Source organism: Bison bison, unplaced genomic scaffold, assembly GCF_000754665.1.
Source record: "Bison bison bison isolate TAMUID 2011002044 unplaced genomic scaffold, Bison_UMD1.0 scf7180017864495, whole genome shotgun sequence".
Lineage (NCBI taxonomy): Eukaryota > Metazoa > Chordata > Mammalia > Artiodactyla > Bovidae > Bison > Bison bison.
The window spans coordinates 824,986-844,882 of NW_011495054.1; the positions used below are offsets into that span (position 1 = coordinate 824,986).

The 19,897-nt window shown below is 44.0% G+C and overlaps 1 protein-coding gene across 1 annotated transcript in view; it reads left to right on the forward strand.

Moving 5' to 3' along the window:
* KSR2 (kinase suppressor of ras 2) overlaps positions 1-19,897 on the forward strand; it is a 429,355-nt gene that overhangs the window by 167,926 nt on the left and 241,532 nt on the right. The window contains exon 5 of the mRNA XM_010828829.1: positions 4-109. Within this exon, the coding sequence (XP_010827131.1) occupies positions 4-109 (106 nt within the window). The remainder of the gene's footprint in view (positions 1-3; positions 110-19,897) is intronic.

Genomic DNA, 19,897 nt, shown 5'->3' on the forward strand with positions numbered 1-19,897 from the left:
CCTCCTCCCGGAAGCTGATTCACCTGATCCCGGGTTTCACAGCCCTGCATCGGAGCAAGTCTCACGAATTCCAGCTGGGTCACCGCGTAGACGAGGCCCACACGCCCAAGTGAGTGCATTTGGTGGGGGCCCCCTGGGTGGCTGAGCCTCCCAGTCAGCCAAGCCACAAATCGGCTGTATTCCCCTCCTCATGTTGAAGGAAAGGTGGATTTTCTCTAATGGCTGGGCTGGAAAATGAATAGGAAAGAATTTCCCAGAAATGACCTCTTTTTATACTATTCATGCTCTAAAGTCAGATTTGGAAAACTGTAGCCCAGGAGCCAATTCTGAATGTATTGCACCACATCCAGGTTCATTCCCTTCTGTTTTGTCTGTGATTGCTTTCTTGCTGTGATGGGTGAGTTGAGTATGGCCCACAGAGTTGAAATCTTTACCATCCAGCCCTTTTGGGTGGAACACTTGCCAGTCCCTGCAGAGTCTATCCTAGTGCTGCCCTAGAAATAGGGTGCCAGCTGCACATGTGGCCTTACGCTTTCTGGTAGCTGCCTTAAAAAAGAGTAAAAAGAAACAAGTGTTACTAGTTTTCAAAATATGTCATTTAACCCAATCTACCAAAACATGATCATTTCAGCACAGAATCAGTGTAAAATATTACTTTGGAAATATTTTTTTTCTTTTCTCCTTATTAAGTCTTTGAAATCGGGAGCGTAGTTTGCACCTCCAGCTCATCTTAATTGGTACTGGCCATGCTCCAAGAATGGCCGTGTTCCTCCTGTGTCTGGTGGCCTCTGTGCTGGGCAGCGCAGCGCTGATAGACCCTATGCGTAGGACTTGCTCTGAAAGTGGATGTGTTGTATACCTGGCTCCGGCTTGGAGGGGTCTTGCTGCCAGCACACAGTATCTGTGGCTAGTGCTGGCTAATGAGAGAAATGGGACAACTCTCTGCAGGGTCCCTCAGAGGCTGACTCTGACCTGGGTCCCTTGTAGACTTTGAGGTTCTCTGTGTATTAGAAATGGAAGAAATGCTAAACAGGATCACAAAAGTGGGTAGCATGTTTTAAATATTTACATTTAACAAAATTGCATCTGCGGCATAGCATAGAAGATAAAGTGGTTATGTCTAATCCTGTTAGGAGATATGGGAAGGAGTCTATGTTTGGGGATTGTTGTTTATGAGAGGTGTGGATCTTGGTTGTGGGAACTCTGATGTGGGGGAGCGCTGGGGAATGCTTCATTGTGTTTCCATCTCAACAGTTCAGCAGTTGTTTCATGAGCTCGCATTACCATGCATCCTGTGATAAAAGTTTAAAAATGTGCATCTTAGAATTGATGAAATTGGGTAGGTTCTAGGCTCTGGGCTAGTTGGCAGGGGTGTAATGGAAAGGAAGAAGAGACATAGCCTTTGGTCCTGTGAAGATCGACATTAATCAAATAACCACACGTAGGTGTTATACTCTTATGTTCAGTAATTACAAACAGCATTACAGGCCATCAGGAGAAAGTGTAGGAAGCTATCAGAGCTTATAACCAGATGGATCTGATTGAGTTTGCACTGGCAGGGAGGTGAGTGGCGGGGGAGGCGGGGAAGGGAACTGGGGAGGCTTCCAAAGGACTGTTCGGACTGAAGACTAATTGGGGATTAAGATGGAGCAAGGGGTGGGAGGTGTTCCAGGAAGGGAGTATGAGTGTGACCCTCTAGAGAACTCAACTAGAAGGCCTCTGTGGCTAAGGGAGCAGACAGGTGATGCAAGAAGAGACACATAGCTTGGGCCGGTGGCACCACTGTTCACAACAGCCAAAACGTGGAAACAACCCAACTGTTCATCAGCAGGTGAAGGGATGAACCCAGTGTGGTCCATACAACGAAATATTATTCAGCCATAAAAAGGGACGAAATTCTGACACCTGCTACAGCAAGGATGAACCTTGAAAATGTTATGCTGAGGGAAATAAGCCAGGCATGAAAGGACAACTGTGGTGTGATTCTACTGATGTGAGGTGCCTAGAACAGGCCAATTCACACACAGAGAAAGGAGGACAGAGGTTGTCAGGGACTGAAGGAGAGAGAGAGATGAGGTTGTGTTTACTGGGGACAGAGTTTCAGTTTGGGTAGTGGGAAACTCCTAGAGATGGATATATATCTTCAGTTCAGTTCAGTTCAGCCGCTCAGTCGTGTCCGACTCTGCGACCCCATGAATCGCAGCACACCAGGCCTCCCTGTCCATCACCAACTCCCAGAGTTCACCCAGACTCACGTCCATCGAGTCAGTGATGCCATCCAGCCATCTCATCCTCTGTCGTCCCCTTCTCCTCCTGCCCCCAATCCCTCCCAGCATCAGAGTCTTTTCCAATGAGTCAACTCTTTGCGTGAGGTGGCCAAAGTATATATATCTTACAACGATGACAAAAAACGAGTTAGGCAGGAAAGCCGGGCGTGGGCACGCTTTTTCTGTGAAGGGCCAGATAGTGAATATTTTCGGCTTCTCAGTCCAGGTGTTCTGCGGCATCCCTGCCTTGTAGCGAAAGCAGTCCCAGACAGTAGCTGAGTAGGTGGACATGGTGATGTCCCAGGAAACTTTGCTTATAAAACTAGGTGCCTGGCTGCATTCGGCTAACCCTAACCCTAATCCTACGGGCTGTGGTATGCCCTAACAGAAGCCCAGTTGTAAACAGTGAGGGATTCTCCCTCCTGAGGCCTGAAAGGGAAGCGCTTAAAGTGATTTAAGTGGAAGACACGATTGCATCTGATTTTAGGAAGGTTAGCAAGCTTCTGTGTGAGGTCTGGATTAGAAACACTCTGTTTCACCAGACCTATTTGGGACATCAGAGCCCGAGGCAGAGGGCCGATGCTTTTCTGATTGGAGGTCGGCTTGATTTTCATGGTTTCGTGAGATCCTGAGGGACTGGGAGTGCTGCTGAGACCTCAGGGTGAGGGTGTGGGGAGGGTTTCAGGAATGCAGGGTACCACTGTGGAAGATGGGAGAGGCATTGCAGGTTTGCTGGCCATGGTGTCCACAGATTATGCATCTTCCATATCCCTCCCTGTGTTGACCACAGAGCGAGGTGGAATTTAACCAGGAGGAGAGCCTGGCTGGACACATACACCATCTTCTAATCTATGAGGTGGGGGCAAAGTGAGAGAGGCTGCCCTTTGCCTGTTTGTTTTTTTCCCTAGTGTTATTGAGATGTAATTGACAAATAGCACTCTGTAAGTTCAAGGTGTGCCATGTGATGACTTAGTACACACACATATTGGGAAATGATTACCACAATAAGGTTATTTAACACACCCATCACCTCGCATAATTACCTTTTGTGTGTGTGCAGTGAGAGCAGTTAAGATTTGCTCTCTTAGCAACTTTCAAGTACTAACAATACATATTGTTAAACAGTCAGCACACCGTGCACTAGATTCCCCAGTACCTATTCTTATACCTGGAAGCTGGTACTGTTTGACCAGCATCTCCCCATTTCTCTCACCTGCTTGCTCTTGGCAACCACCATTCTACTGTTTCTATGAATCCAGTGGTTTTAGATTCCCCATGTAAATGAAACCATAGTATTTGTCTTTCTCTGACTTATTTCCCTTAGCCTAATGCTGTCACGGTCAACCCACGTTGTTGCAAATGGCAGGATGTTTTCTCTTCTATGGTTGAATAATATTCTGTGTGTGTGTTATATATATGTATATATGCCATATTTTCTTCGTCTGTTTGTCCACTGGTGTGCATGTAGGTTGCTTCCATGTCTTGGCTATTGTGAATAATGCTTCGGTGAACATGGGGGTACAGATATCTCTTTGAGGTGATAATTTCATCTTTGGATATGTACCCAAAAGTGGGATTGCAGGGTCGTATGGTAGCTCTGTTTAAGTTTTCGAGGCATCTCCGTACTGTTTTCCATGGTGGCTGCGCTGTTTACGTTCTTATCAACAGTGCCTAGGGGTTCCCTTTGCTCCACCTCCTCCCCCACACTTGGTATCTCGTGTCTTTTTCTTGGTAGCCTTTCTAACAGGTGTGGGGTGATGATATCTCATTGTGGTGTTGCATTTCCTTGATGATTAGTGATACTGAACCCTTTTTCATGTAAACACTGGCCTTTTGTAAATTTGTAAATCTTCTTTGAAAAAATGTCTACTCAGGTATCTTGCCCATGTTTTAATTGGATCTTTTTTTTTTTTTTTTTTGGCTATTGAGTTGTAGGAGTTCCTTAGGTATTTTGGATATTAACCCCTTACCAGACATATGATTTGTAAGCATTTTCTCCCATTCTGTAGATTGTCTTTTCATTTTTGTTTCTTTTGCTTCTGAGTTTGATATAGTTCCACTTACTTTTCCTTTTGTTTCTTATGGTTTTGTTATCATACTCAAAAAATCATTGCCAAGACCAGTATTAAGGAGCTTATTTTTTTGGTCTATTTTTTAAATTGAAGTATAGTTGCTGTACAACATTGTATGTTACAGGTGTATAATATAAAGAATCACAGTGTTTAAAAGTTATACTCCATTTATAGTTATTAGAAAATATTAGCTATATTCCCCATGTTGTGCAACATATCCTTGTAGTTTATTTTATACCTAACAGTTTCTACCTCTTAACCCCCTACCCCTCTATTGTCCCTCCCTCCTTCCCTCTCCTCAGTGGTAACCACTAATTTGTTTTCTATGTCTGTGAGTCTGCTTCTTTTTTGTTATAGTCAGTCATTAGTTTTCTTTTTTTTTACATTCTGCATATAAGTGATATCATGCAGCGTTTATTTTTCTCTGACTTATTTCACTTTAGCATAATGCCTTCCAAGTTCATCCATGTTGCTGCTAATGGCAACATTTTGTTCTTTTTTATGGCAGAGTAGCATTCCGTTGCGTACATATACCGCATCTTCCTCATCCTTTCATCTGTTGATGGACACTTAGGTTGTTTCCATATCTCGGCAGTTGTAAATAATGTTTCTATCAACACTGGGGTATATGTATCTTTTTGAATTAGTGTTTTTAATTTTTTTGGATATATACCCAGGAGTGGGCTTCCCTGGTAGCTCAGTTGATAAAGAATCTTCCCGCGGTGCAGGAGACCCAGGGTCAATCTCTGGGTTGGGAAAATTCCCTGGAGAAGGGAATGGCTACCAGTATTCTTGCCTGGAGAATCCCATAGACAGAGGAGCCTGGTGGGCTACAATCCACGGGGTCACAAAGAGCCTGACACAATTGAGTGACTAACACACTCACACCAGGAATGGAATTGCTGAGTCACATGGTAGTTATCTTTTTAGCTTTTTGAGAATCCTTTATACTGTTTTCTGTAGTGGTTGTTCCAATTTACATTCCTACCAACACTGTACGAGGGTTCACTTTTCATGGGCTATGACCAGTGTTGAGAATATGAAATAGACTATCCCAGACTCAATTATGTTGGAATGCATTGCCTTTAATGAGGCTAAGTGTTGGTATTGCCTTGTGAAACTTGTGTCTGATATACAGTCATCCCTCTGTATCTGTAGAGGATGGGTTCTGGAACCTGTGGAGGAAGTCCCAGAGGTGGCCCTTCGTTGCCACGGTTCCAACCACAGTTTATGTATGATTTATTGAAAAAAATGTGTGTAAGTGGCCCATGCCGTTCAAACCCGTATTGTTCAAGGGTCAACTATATACAGATTTTTTCTTTCTCTGGGGGTTCTTCTCGTTCTGGACAGCTTTGGTTTGGGGATAAACCCCAGCAGGGAGCAGGTGAGCAGGTGAGAAGGTGGCCTTTCATCCTGTGGAATGTGGCCAGAGGCACGTCCAATATCGCTCAGCTCATTCCGGTTTCAGTTAGTCTGATTAGTATCTAATTTCTTCTCTCCTGTCTGGTAGCCTTGCTGGGGATGGTTCTTTGCCGCCAACTCGGCAGTTTTCAGCCTGTCTTTATTTCCTCTCAGTGGGATGTGGGGTTTCAGAATGTCTTTCTCACCTTTTTAGAGGTCTTTCTAAACAGAATTGAATCTTTCAAAACCATCTTTTCCTATGAGTTTTTCAGCACCAACACCCTGCTAGGTTGTGGGTTGGAGGAAGGCTGTGTTTGAGATCATTTATCCTGGGTACTCTCAGGTATACCCACGGTGGTATTTAGCAGAGATCTGGTGGGGTACAGTCTTGTCCCCAGTAGCATCTCATGGGCATTTGTAGGAAAAGCACCGCAAGAAAACAAGAATATATTTGCAGTAGTCTGTCTCTCATCACTGGAAGCCTTGCAGCCCAGGTATATTGGCTGGATCACAACTGTTGTGATCAGTCTTGGCCAAAACCATTTCTCCTGCTTTATATGCATTCTCAAAGATGTTTTTATGTACTCTTGCCGGGAAAATCCCATGGACGGAGGAGCTGCATAGGCTACAGTCCATGGGGTCACAAATAGTCAGACACGACTGAGTGACGACACATTTCCTTTTTTCTTTTCTTTTGCATTTGAGTTTATGAGTGTGATTTTACTCCTACAACATTACTAAACACACACGCATACACAGAGGGGGAAAAACTATTTTTTTCCTCTGGTAAAGTAATACCTGATTATTGTGGAAACTGAGACAACACAGGAAGTATGATGAAGACAGGAGAAAGTATACGCTACTCCTTTTGTTTTACACATGCACGCACACACACCATGCGTTCTCACAGGGGTGAAGTCACTCCCAGTGGGGCGCAGGTTGACTTTTAGGAGAGTGAGGTGGGAAAAAAATCCTTGATATAATCATTTGCAAATCTCCACAGAGCAATATACATATAGATACTCAGTATATCTGTGGTACTCACGTTTCCTCGGGAGTTGGGGGTGATGATTAGAAGAACCATCTGTATAGTTTCTTTAGGGGTCATTGAAAAAAAGTCTGAGAAATGCAGACATAGATCTGTGGATATCATCCTGTGGATAGAGTTAGGCATAAACACTGAGGGCTGTTAAGTCTCCCCAGTGTTCTTAGTGGTCTTTTTTTTCTTCTCCATCAGCCTCCGTGGTCACATCTACATAGGTAAACTGGCGCTGGTTCCTTATAGTCAGCCGTGTGAAAAGTTAAAAGTTAAGCCAGCCTCAAAGACTCTGGTTGTTTTGGCCTTCAGTACATGGATTCCAGGGTCATAGTGTTGGAAGAAAGAAAAACCTAACCATTCTTAAGAGTGTGATGAGTTGTCTGTCTTTAATCCCCCCATTTGTCCCCCCATCACATAAATGACTTGCTTTCTCTTGTCAGAGCATCTGAAAGGGTAAACTGGATTTCTGTAAACTGAATCAGCTTTTAAATGCATAGGAGTAGCTCAGTATTAAAAAAGAATTCTATTGTAACCCTCTCCCCTCTTTGGCAAATTCCTTTTTAAAGGTAATTTCCAATTATAACTTTGTTTTAATTACACAGTTAATTCCCAAGTACAGCTTCATTTAGAAAGTAAAAGCAATATAAAATGTAAACCATCCAAGGTCAGAGTCCCCCTCCCCTTGCCATAGAGAACACCTAGAGCTTCTCTTAATAAGAGTCCTTGTGTGCATATGTTGTGCTTGTACGCATCTGTAATATCTCTACTTCCCTCTCTTCATAATCGGAACCACTCTGTATGGCTTTTCCAGTGTGACTTGCCTTAATTAGTCCTACATAAATATAAACATCCCACTTATAACTTTTTCACACCTTATATCTTTTAGAAATTCTTTTGTCTCCCCAAAGCTCATCTAGAACATTGTTCCTATCTCTGCTTTCAGCCCTCTGTATCATTTCTGTATGAGCACAATTCCCCTCTGCCCTTCTGGGACAGAGTATGAAAACCTCGGCTGACCTGGGAGCAAGGACAACAGGCTGGATGAAACCCACTCTCAGTCCTCATTCTGACCCTTCATTCCAGTGAGTTCACATTTCTATATCTGAGATCTATGCCATTTGTAGTTTGTATGAGAACAGACTTTTCTTGACAGATTCCTTATGTAAATAAGACTTCAAGGGGGCTCTCTTCATTTATTTTAGAAAACTAATTATGGGCAAGCACTTAGAGTCTCTGACACACACCTACAGATCATTGTGCTAATTAATACGACACTCACTAATATATTTATAAGGGCAAGAGTGAGTGATTAGTTTATATACCATAGCATATTCATTAAAATAGGAAGGCTTCTGCTAGGCTCATGCATGGGAGTCTTTTAGGTCTAACTAAGCATTCAGACACACAAGATTAATACTAATCACACTTGGCATCCGATTGATGCCAGGCAGCATCAGGCATCTCTTTGGTGGGTCCCTGGGGGCTGTTCTTCCTTGCCTTCATCTCCAAGTGGCGGTTCAAGTGCAAGGTGGTGAGACACACATTAAGCAGGTGTGGGAGCCATCCTGGCTTAGGGCACAAGAACTCGGGTGAACACTCCATCAGTATAGTTGCTTGGGTCTCCACAGGGGACGTGCCCAGTAGAACAGTCACGCTGCTCCAGGATCCCCGAAGGCTGTGGACTCCTCATCAGGTGTTTCAGGTTCATACCAAAAACTCCCAGTCTGTAGGCAGTTCACCCATCACAGGCCGGTTCTGCCACTAGCAACGGGGTCTACTGACAGAGTCAACATTCCCCCTTGAGATTCAAAGGATTAGGGCTAGAAAGTCAACCCAAGGTCACATTCCCACCTGCAGAAGATGAAAAGGTTGAGTTCACCCTTCACCTACAGCTTCTCTTGAAAAATCCTGTCATTTTTAAATGCCTCTGATTCGCAGTGAATTTCTTATTTTGAATCAGTGAGGTCTTTAGCAAGGTCTTTTATAATTCATATAATAATATATAACATGTATACATTATATACGGTCCCATTGCTTCATGGCAAATAGATGGGGAAACAGTGGAAACAGTGGCTGACTTTATTTTTTGGGGCTCCAAAATCGCTGCAGATGGTGATTGCAGCTGTGAAATTAAAAGACGCTTACTCCTTGAAAGGAAAGTTATGACCAACCTAGACAGCATATTAAAAAGCAGAGACATTACTTTGTCAACAAAGGTCCATCTAGTCAAGGCTATGGTTTTTCCAGTAGTCATGTATGGATGTGAGAGTTGGACTATAAAGAAAGCTGAGCACTGAAGAATTGATGCTTTTGAACTGTGGTGTTGGAGAAGACTTTTGAGAGTCCCTTGGACTGCAAGGAGATCCAACCAGTCCATCCTAAAGGAGATCAGTCCTGAGTGTTCATTGGAAGGACTGATATTGAAGCTGAAACTCCAATACTTTGGCCACCTGATGCGAAGAGCTGACTCATTTGAAAAGACCCTGATGCTGGGAAAGATTGAGGGCAGGAGGAGAAGGGGATGACAGGGGATGAGATGGTTGGCTGGCATCACTGACTTAATGGACATGAGTTTGGGTAAACTCCGGGAGTTGGCAATGGACAGGGAGGCCTGGAGTGCTGTGGTTCATGAGGTTGCAAAGAGTCGGACATGACTGAGCGACTGGACTGAACTGAACTGATACATTATATATAACATTATTATAATTATTTGCCATAAAATATATGCTTATTAGTTTTTTTTTGGTTAAATATTATCATTACTTTACATAAGAAAGTTATATTCACAGCTGAGACTTCCCATTCACCCTTGACCCATGTCCTCTGGTCTAGATGCCAGGCCCTCTTCCCTAGGGCTGGAACAAGAGTAGGCTCTTACTCTCATGGATACCTTTCCTTTCCCTCAAGCTGCTGAACCTTTCAGTCCTGTGATAACTCCAGTGAAAGTCATTTAGAATAAGTTTAGCTTTCCAGATATTAATAAGACTGTCTCTCTCTGTTTGCTCCAGAGGCTTTTAAACACACCACAATGAATTATCATTGCTACACTCCTATTGACATAGCAACTTAGAAGTTCCACAGTGAAAACTCAGCTAGACAAATGTGCTGATTGTATTATGACATCTTGTGGTGAAGCGTGCTGTGGGTTGGGGAGCAGGTATTTTGTTTGAGGTGCCTTGTGCAAGGAATAACTGAATTTATTATAGGTGAAATTTGTTCTATGTAGAGTCATTCTGCTTCCCCAGCTCTGCCTCTGTCTCTTGTTATTTCTTTTTAAGAAGTTGAGAGTTTCCTCAGATCTCTCATAACAACTCCACCTGAGGTAGCTCCCAGTTTTAGAAGGAGCCTGGGGCAGCCCCAGGGCTTCCCAGGTGGCAACTAGTGGTAAAGAACCCACCTGCCACTGCAGGAGACGTGGGTTCAGTCCCTGGGCTGGGAAGATTCCCTGGAGGAGGACATGGCAACCCACTCCAGTATTCTTTCCTGGAGAAATCCCCATGGACAGAGGAGCCTGGTGAGCTATAGTCCATAGGCTTGCCCAGAATTGAACACAACTGAAGCGACTTAGCATGAGTGCATGGGACAGCCCCAGTGTTGCTCTGACTAGCTTGTGACTAGCAAGTCTCATAGGAGCTACTGCTTCCAGTGAAAGGAAGATATGTATGCTCACATCTCAGGGCAGGTGAGGCCCTGCCCATCCCCCCCCGGGTTGGATGTTACCTGCAGCTTTGGTGGGCAGACCCTGTGCATACCTCTCACATGGAGTCTCTGTCTGGGGGCCTTTTGGGGCCGGTGGGCATGTCTTGCTTGAGTGCAGGGCAGCCCACGGCCCCAGGAGCAAGCTTCAATCAACAGGGTTGAGAGTTTGTGTATAAATTTGTCCTCAGTGAGGCCATTCTGATGTGTTCTCTTGGAGGGTTCTCGGAGGGGCCATGCCCCAGTTGCCCGTGGTGGTACAGACCCATCATAACACATTTTCTGTAAGCTTCCTTCCATCTCTGCCTCACCTCTCCGCTTCATCCTGTTTCCAGGGGCCACTTCCCAAGTATCCTACTTGTATTCCAGAACCTCCCTCAGGGTCTGATTTTGGGAGAAACAGAACTAAAACAGGAATAAAGGTAATCATTTATATAATCACATTAAGCTCTACACAGAGCTGTGTGGACACATTTCTACTTAAAAGATTGGATGACTGTTATAATAATGCAAATTATAGCTGTCACATATTGTATATTGTATAGCTTACTGTTTGCTGGCACTTTATGTGGTGTATTTTATTTAACCCTCAAACATTCCGCTTTACAGGCAAGGAAATTGGCTTTAAGAGAATGTGCTGCCTCCAAACCCATTCAGACTAGTTAAGTACAGAATTGGGGTTCCTTCTAACCCAAAGTCCACGGTGCCATTGGGGGATGGGGTGAGTAGGGGCCATGGGCCCTGGAGTCAAGGGACCTGGTTAGCGTTCTGACTTTACCACTTGTTGGCTGTGTGACCCTGGGCAAGTGGATTACCCTCTGTCAGCCTTGATGTTTTCATCTATATAATGAGATTCATATGGTTCCTGCTGCTGCTGCTAAGTCGCTTCAGTCGTGTCCGACTCTGTGTGACCCCAGAGACGGCAGCCCACCAGGCTCCCCCGTCCCTGGGATTCTCCAGGCAAGAACACTGGAGTGGCTTGCCATTTCCTTCTCCAATGCATGAAAGTGAAAATTGAAAGTGAAGTCGCTCAGGTTGTCTACTTGAAAGTTACAGTCGTGTCCGTCTCCTAGCCACCCCATGGACTGCAGCCCACCAGGCTCCTCCATCCATGGGATTTTCCAGGCAAGAGTACTGGAGCGGGGTGCCATTGCCTTCTCCTATGGTTCCTAGTTCATGGCATTGTTGAAAGAATTAATATATGTCAAGTGCTTAGAACAGTGCCTGACCCACAGCAGGGGCTAAATAAGTGTTCCTCATAGTCACTATTTAAAAAAAAAAAAACCAGAATCCATGATAATAACCTTGGTTATTTGTAGGTTTCCTGCAGGGGAATAATCCATTAATAATACTGTGAGGCATAGAAAAGAGGATCTCATAGGACCCCTGCTGCTTTTAAGGCGCTTCAGTTCTAGTTTGAGACGACCAGCATATCGTTAAGGCCTAATCTTAATAATGTAAGGCAGCTCAAACACAGAAATAGATTTGGAAGTAGAGACAAAACTTAACTACTTTGTCACCCCTAGCCCCGGGCTCCAGGTGCTTCCGCACAGGGCGGCTGTGAGTGGCCGCATTGCCAGGGCTTTCCCCTGCTCCTTCCCTTCTTGCGGGCTGACTTAGAAAACTTCTGTTAGATCTTGGGCTTTCCATAAGCCAAGCTCTAGGCTGGAACCACAAAGTTCCTATCAGGCTTTAACTGGGGCACTGCTTTCCTTTCCTCCCATGTTGTGGGACATATAATGTGACTGATACAGTCTTATGAGTCTACCAGCCCACCATCTGTACCCTAGTTTACAGGTGGGGTAGGTCCTGGTACTCAAATTGCATGGATGCATGGGAAAAGCATCACTGTAAATTCAAGGAGGTAGAGAACTGACAATTACTGAATATGTATATGGAGGACCTGACACTCCGTGTGTGTGTGTGTGTGTGTGTGTGTGTGTGTGTGTGTGTACTCACGCACTTAGTTGTTCAGTTGTGTTCAGCTCTTTGCTACCTCGTGGACTATAGCCCAACAGGCTCCTCTGTCCATGGCATTCTCCAGCAAGAATATTGGAGTGGGTAGCCATTCTCTTCTCCAGGGAATCTTCCTGACCCAGGGATTGAACCCAAGTCTCTTGAATTGCAGGCAGATTCTTTACTGTCTAAGCCACCAGGGAAGCCTGACACTCCACATGTGGAAGGGTAATTACTTCTCATTGTAAACGGGAGAGGTCGTCGTCTTTATCCCCATTTTACAGATTAGAAAACTGAGGTTCAGGGAGGCTGACCAGTGTCGTGCAGCTTTGTATGCAGCAGAGGCAGGATGGGAACCCAGCCTGACACCAGAGCTCTTGTTACTGTGCCATGCTGGATGTGGTTTGCACCGAGAAGATGGTGTAGAAACCAAAGATTATGGGAATCATATGCACTAGGGAGCATGGGGCGTGCTTGCTGGCTTGGGACAGTCAGCACCTACAGATGGGGATGTTTGGTAATAAAGTGAGGGGGCCAGAGAGTTCAAGCGATGCTCTTGGCACTTCCCAAGAGCATCTTGATTTGTAACCTAGTGGCCAGGTTGAAAGCATCCAGGCAGTAGAGAAACTTCTGCTCCCCTGAGTCCCCCCGAATTAAAAGGACTCTACCATGCTTCTGAAATCCTTGCCATTTTAGAGCCAGCTTGTCCATCAGTGACAGAAAAGTAGGAAGCCTCAAGGCTAAGCATGCAGGCAGTAGAGCCAAACAGGCGTGTGTTCACATCCCAGTCAGGCGACCTCCTGGCCAGATTTCCCTGGAAAGATAACTCGTCTGAGCATTCATTTTCTCTTTTGCAAAATAGGGGCAGTTATAGTATTTAGAGTACAGAGTTACTGATGCAGATTCAGTGCTATGGGCATATTGTAGGGCACGCACTCGCAGAATATACCCACGCACTTCCCTGTGTGTATAGACTAGCATTGTAGTCAGCCTGGAGGCAAGGGAGGAGCCCTGTGCTCCTTTTGTCCTCCTTGCCATTTGTAATCCAGTTCTTCTCATCTCTGGTCTGCCCTTTACCCCTCTGAGAAGTTCATCGTGGCCTGTGATCCAAAAACAGATTCTTCCACAGCAAGTGACAGCTGGAGGGAGACTCCAATCCTCAGTGAAGATGAGGTGTCCTGCTTGCTCAGCTTCTTCAGCAGAGGCTGGTGGTGATGAGGCGCTCTGCCAGGAGCCTGAGTGGTGTACCGAAGACTTTGTTATTAGGATTTCTATGTGTTTATGGGGGACACATGGTGATTGGCTAATTGCATTGTGTGGGAGAGACAAGTCCTTGACCTTGACCTGGAGAGGCTGGAGGTTCAGATTCTCCTAGAGGGGAGGGGTCTAGTTCCCTTCAAGAGCTCACAGAGGTGACTGAGTAAATGTCATGGCCCCAGGCACACACTCCCATATGAGCCACACTTTGTATAAGTGAAGTAGGATATTTATCAACTGCATTCTGATCACAGATTTTGGCTCAGTTATCTGGTATGTGGGTTTCCTCATGATGTAACTATTCTTGCAAGGGGTGGATGGCTTTGGTTCAGTGGAGAGGGACTCACTGATGAGCATTCTTCTACTCCTGTCTAGATTTTAAAGACTGACAGGGTTGGTTGTGTTTTCAAATACTTGGGAGGGAAAAGTCTCTTTAAAGGTCCCTTAAAATCTGTTTAAAAAATGTTTTTGAAATTATTTCAGGCTTGTAGAAAATTTGAAAGAATACAACAAAGAATTCCTTCCTAATTCTCTTCACCCAGATCCCAAACATTAATATTTTATCACATTTGCTTTCTCCCTTGATACACCCATTTATCCATCTGCCTGTCCGTCCATCCATCCATCCATCCATATTTCTTTCTAAACCATTTCAGAATAAGTGGCAGACAAATACCCCTTGGTCCTACCTTCCTCAGTATGTATTTCCTAAAATCAAGAGCATTCTCTTAAATAATTACTATATAATTCCCCAAATCAGAAAATTAACACTGATGAAGTACTTTCATCTAATCTCAGACTTTATCCAAATTTCAGTTGTCTTCATAATGCTCTTAATAGCAAAAGAAAAAATTCCAAATCAGGCATTGAATCCAGTTATCATGGCCCCTTAGATTTCTTTAATTGAAACAGTTCCTGAGATATGCTTTATCTTGTAGACCATCTCTCAGTTTAGGTTTATCTCATGTTTCCTTATGTTTGGGTTCAGGTTATACAGTTTAGCAAGAATATCACAGAAGCCATGTGGAATTCTCAGTGCATCACAGCAGGAAACACATGTTGGTTTGTCCTATTCCTGGTGATGCCAGTTATGGTCATCTGGTGAAAGTGGCATCTGAGGGAGTGCTCCATAATAAAATTATTTTGCCCATTAAAATAAATAAGCATCTTGTGGGGAGATACTTTGGAACTATGTAAGTCTTTTGTTCTTCAAAATCTCACCACTCATTTTAGCATCCATTATTGATGATTCTTGCCTGAATCTGTTATCACAATGGTTTCCAAATGGTCCTTTTCTAATTCCATCATTTCTTTTACATTTGAAGGGAAAAGTTTTCCTTCTCCTTTTTGATTTATATCAGTGGGGTCTCATGGATTCTTAGCTTATTCATTAGGTTATAATCCTTTACATAATATCAGTATTTATCTTGCTACTCAAATTGTATCAGATTTGCCCAGTGGAAGCCCCATCAAACTGGCTCCTGCATCCTTCAGACATGTTCTCATCTTTCTTTGAGCATTGCCTTATTTTCTGGCACGGAAAGTTGTGAAATCTCTATCTGAAGGCAGGTGGTTTTTATTTTTTCCCCAAGTATAAGATACTGTGTGTACAGAGCTGAGCACCTTGCCTCATGCAAAGTAAGTGTTAACTCTTACCATTCATGTCATCACTGTGTTGTTATGATATGCAAGCCCTTGACTCTCCTCCCTTCTGATCTTTTTCTAGCAGCAGCGGGCAGGCAGGCTCTGCCAGACACAGATGTCTGTCACAAAGGCACAAAAGCTGTCTCTTCTGGTGCCCAGACTCTTAACTCACTCCAATACAGTCTTCAGGGGGTATCCCCTTGCTGCTGCTGCTGCTAAGTTGCCTCAGTCGTGTCCGATCCTGTGCGACCCCATAGACGGCAGCCCACCAGGCTCCCCCGTCCCTGGGATTCTCAAGGCAAGAACACTGGAGTGGGTCCACTATTTTTTTTGAGAAATTAGCAAGTTTATAGAAAGATGTAATGACTCATATAATGGACACTTAGGTTCTCATTACTCAGAATGAATGTGCCTTAACATTTTGTTCTATTTGCACTGCCCCCCAAATAACAACAATAGCAACAACAGAAACTGACAGATAAAGTTGAAGAGCCCTCTGAAAACTTGGCCTCATTCCTGCCACTTCTCAGAGGCAGCCACAAATGCATTCCAGAGCATGTCTTTCCTGTGTGTGTGTGTATTATTTTTGTACTTAACATTTTTATGTGACTGGTATGTACATATGTGCATATCATTGTTTCTTGCTTTCCTTCAAGATGTTTTTGAGACCTTTCCATGCTGATATATACACAGCTTCATGTTATTCACATTTCAATGGCTGTATTGTATATTATATAAATATACAATATGTGTATACAAATATGTATACAAATATACCGTAGTCACATATTTATTGATTCCCCTGTTGATGGACATCTAGGTTGCTAGTAAATCTTTACCATAGCAACTAGTGAGAGGGTAGACACATCCAATGTGGGTGACACACATGTACAGGTTCATGGAGGCAGAAAGCTGTGTTTTGAGCTGAATATAGAAGATTTTGGATTGCAGACTGGGGAGAAGTACAGTGTTCCTGTGGCTTTCCAGTTGGTTAATCTTCATGCTTCCCTCTAAGCCGTGGAGCATGGTTCTTGGTGGGGAGGAAACTCTCCTACTCTGGAATAAACTTACTGGAATGTACTGTGGAAATGTATCCATACACCTTATTAATTTTAAAAGTTCTTGGGATGGGATGAGAATGGGATGGAATTTGTTCAAATGCAACATGAATTCAACAAATTATTTACTGGGCCCCTTTCCTGATCCAGCCATGGTGATAAGCATGGTGGACAGAGAGACAAACACGGAGGCAAGTTTCCCTAGTCAGTGTCAAAGTGCTATAGAACGAGTAGAGTTTACTTTGTAAAAAAATTTATTTTATTGAGATAGTTGATTTGCAATGTTGTGTTAATTTCTGCTGTGCCGCAGAGTGACTCAGTTACATATACATTCTTTTTTAAACTCTTTTCCATTATGGTTTATCACAGGATATTGAAACTGGTTCCCTGTGCTATGCGACAGGACCTCGTTGTTTATCCATCCTCTGTATAACAGTTTGCATCTGTTAACCCCAAACTCCCAATTCACCCCTCTCCTCCCTCCCTCCCCACTCGGCAACCGCATGTCTGTTCTCTGTGTCTGTGAATCTGTTTCTATTCACACGGATGAACTTTCATAGATAAGTTCATATTTTAGATTCCACACATAAGTGATATCATATGGTAGCTGTCTTTCTTTGGCTGACTTACTTCACTTAGTATGATAATCTCTGGGTCCGTCTATGTTGTTGCAAATGGCATTCTTTCTTTTTTTATGGCCAAGTAATATTCCAGTACACACACACACACACACACACACACACACCCCCCCCCCCCCCCCCCCCCCCCCCCCCCCCACATCTTCCACATCTTCCTTAACTGTTCATCTGTCTGTGGACATTTAGGTTGTCTCCATGTCTTGGCTATTATGGATAGTGCTGCTATGAAAATAGGAGTGCATGTATCTTTTTGAATTATAGTTTTGTCTGGGTGTATGCCCAGGGCTGAGATGGCTGGATCATATGGCAACTCTATTTTTAGTTTTTTGAGGCACCTCCATTCTGTTTTCCATAGTGGCTGCACCAACTTGCATTCCCATCAAAAGGATGACTTTACATTTTTGAAGAAAGAAATATTTGTTCTCCACAGGCAGAAGGGAACAGTGCCAAGGAAAGCTCAAGTGAATAAGTGATACTAGGTTACCATTTAATGGCACCTTGTGGGGTGTGATTGACTTGGCTGGGCACAGAGAATGGGGAGAAATTTCAATACCCATTTTACTTGATTCGGCTATGGTCAAAGGACCAACGGTAGGGTTGGCATGTCTGCTATGTGTAAGACTGGCCATTCCCTTCCAGTTCCGGGGCAGGCATTTTTCATGGACCCTGCTAATGACTTCAGAATCCTTCTCAACATAACACCTTGGGAAAGTCACTATCAGTCAGTTGAAGCTGGAATGTTCGATTAATTAATGTTTGTGCATTTCCATCCTTCCCCAAAGCCCTTTGTTCTGTTGATTAGAACAAATGGTTCTTCTCTTGATGAGCATGTGACTTCAAATATGAAACAAAGACAGATAAGAAAAAGCTGGAGAAAGGGTGTCACCCTTAAGCTGTTAAAAGTGTTTCTTACCTACTGTTATACAGCAGTGGTTTTTGTGGTGCCATGATTATCTTATAGATGCACTCTCCCCAAATCATCCAGAAATGTCGTCCTGTGGGCCCATTGTTCATGTAAGTCCAGAGCTGCTTGGCCGCAAGTGGAATGAGACATTTTGCACGGCACTGGTATCGGAGCTGTGTGTCCACACAGTGAAATCAGGCCCCACCTGACACTCTGTACCACTGTATGCCAGAGGGAAGGACTTGATGACTGAGTTTCATTCATTCATGCATCCTTTTGAATGTATAACAATAGTTATTGTTATTACCAGGATTAAAGGGAAAGCATTAGAATTAAACTCAGGATTGAGATGCCTAGGAATAAAAGTCCATCTTGCATACAGAAAACTGCAGGGTTTCCTGATTGACCTCATTTACTGAGTAGAATTTATGGGTCTTTTTTATCTTTCTTTGTGGTAATGATGTTGAGTTTTTGCTTCTCTTTGCTCTGCCTCCCTCTCTTTGCTCTGCCACTGGCAGGCGCCAGGCTTCTGGGAGGGAATGTCACTTGATTGCCAGATTAAATACCCCAGATCTATTCACTCGAGAGAATGGTATCATTTCTGGAAAAAACAAACAGGAGGCACTGTTCTCTATCTTGCTATCTGGCCTGTCTGATAGAATTTGAGACAAACCTTTTATTGTGATAAATGGGAAGACAGAAAAGTTCCTCCCTGGGCCAACTTCACCCCTCTGTTTGGCTCCCAGATGGCAACTTGAGTCATAGAGGGCAGCTGCCCAGCACTTTGATTTAAGATAATGGGGGCCGGGATGCAGGAGTGATATCAGCGTGGGGTGGAATGGTCACAATGAGGCAGGCTTATAAGTGAGGCCTTTGAGAGCCAAGGCAGAAGTCGGGAACAAGGCTGGGTACAGCTGAGACCCCAGAAATATATCCAGAAAACTGGAAGCCATGATGGAGAAGCTCTTGGAAGCCAAGTGTGTGGCCTCAGCATGCAGGTGTGAAACAGCCATGAAACAGTCATGACTGTCCTTATGGAAGGTACTCTGTGTTCCCTCCTGTGGCCCCTGTGGTCAGGGGCCAGTCATGGGTCCATTGCAGAGTAAAATCAGGCCCCGTCTGACATTCTGTACTGCTGTATACCGGATAGAAGGATTTGATGTTTTATGGTTCATTCATTCATGTATCATATGTTTTTGCCTACCTGGTACCAAGTCCTACAGGGATTCCCTGATTAGCAAATGACCCTCACTTTCCAGGAGCTTACAACTGAGCAGAAAGAAATGGTCAGTTAGCAGACTAAAATAGTAGTGTGTGCTGAGCCTTGGGGGCTGTCTTGGAAGGGACAGTAGGATTTAAAGTATGGGTCCCGCCTTGGAACAGTCCATCCCCAACTGGTAGTGACCTTTTCTTCTCTTCTTTCCTTGTGTTTGTCCTGAAGCCATTCCCCAGGACATATTTTAGGGCTTCTTTGTTCATTGGATGGGCTAATATTTGAGCCTTCCCTCTTTTCTCTGTTTATCCCAGGAGAATAATGCTGCTGGGAAGTGTCCTGACCAAGTTGCCAAGAGCCTGAATCAGTTGTACCCTATTTAATGGTATTATTGGGCTCTCCAGCCCTGCATCAAACACTCACTCATTTACTGATTCTTTCATTCAGAAAAAATGTATTTTTCCAGCACTTAGGATGTGTAGGATCTGTGTGAGAAGCTGGGGAAGCAGAGTTGCAAAAAGAAAACAGTATTCCTTTCAAGGAACTCAGGATTTAGAGGATACAGACTCAAAACCTATATTATAACTCAGTGGGGAAGGATCTGGAGTAAGGGAAGTAAGGGTAGGACTGAAGGAGCCCAAGTGAGGATAACCCAGAACATTTGAGGAAGTCAGGGACAGCTTTGTGGAGGAACCGTTGTCTAAGGCAGCAGTGGGAAAGCTTTCTGTAGGGGTCAGGTAGTAAATACATCA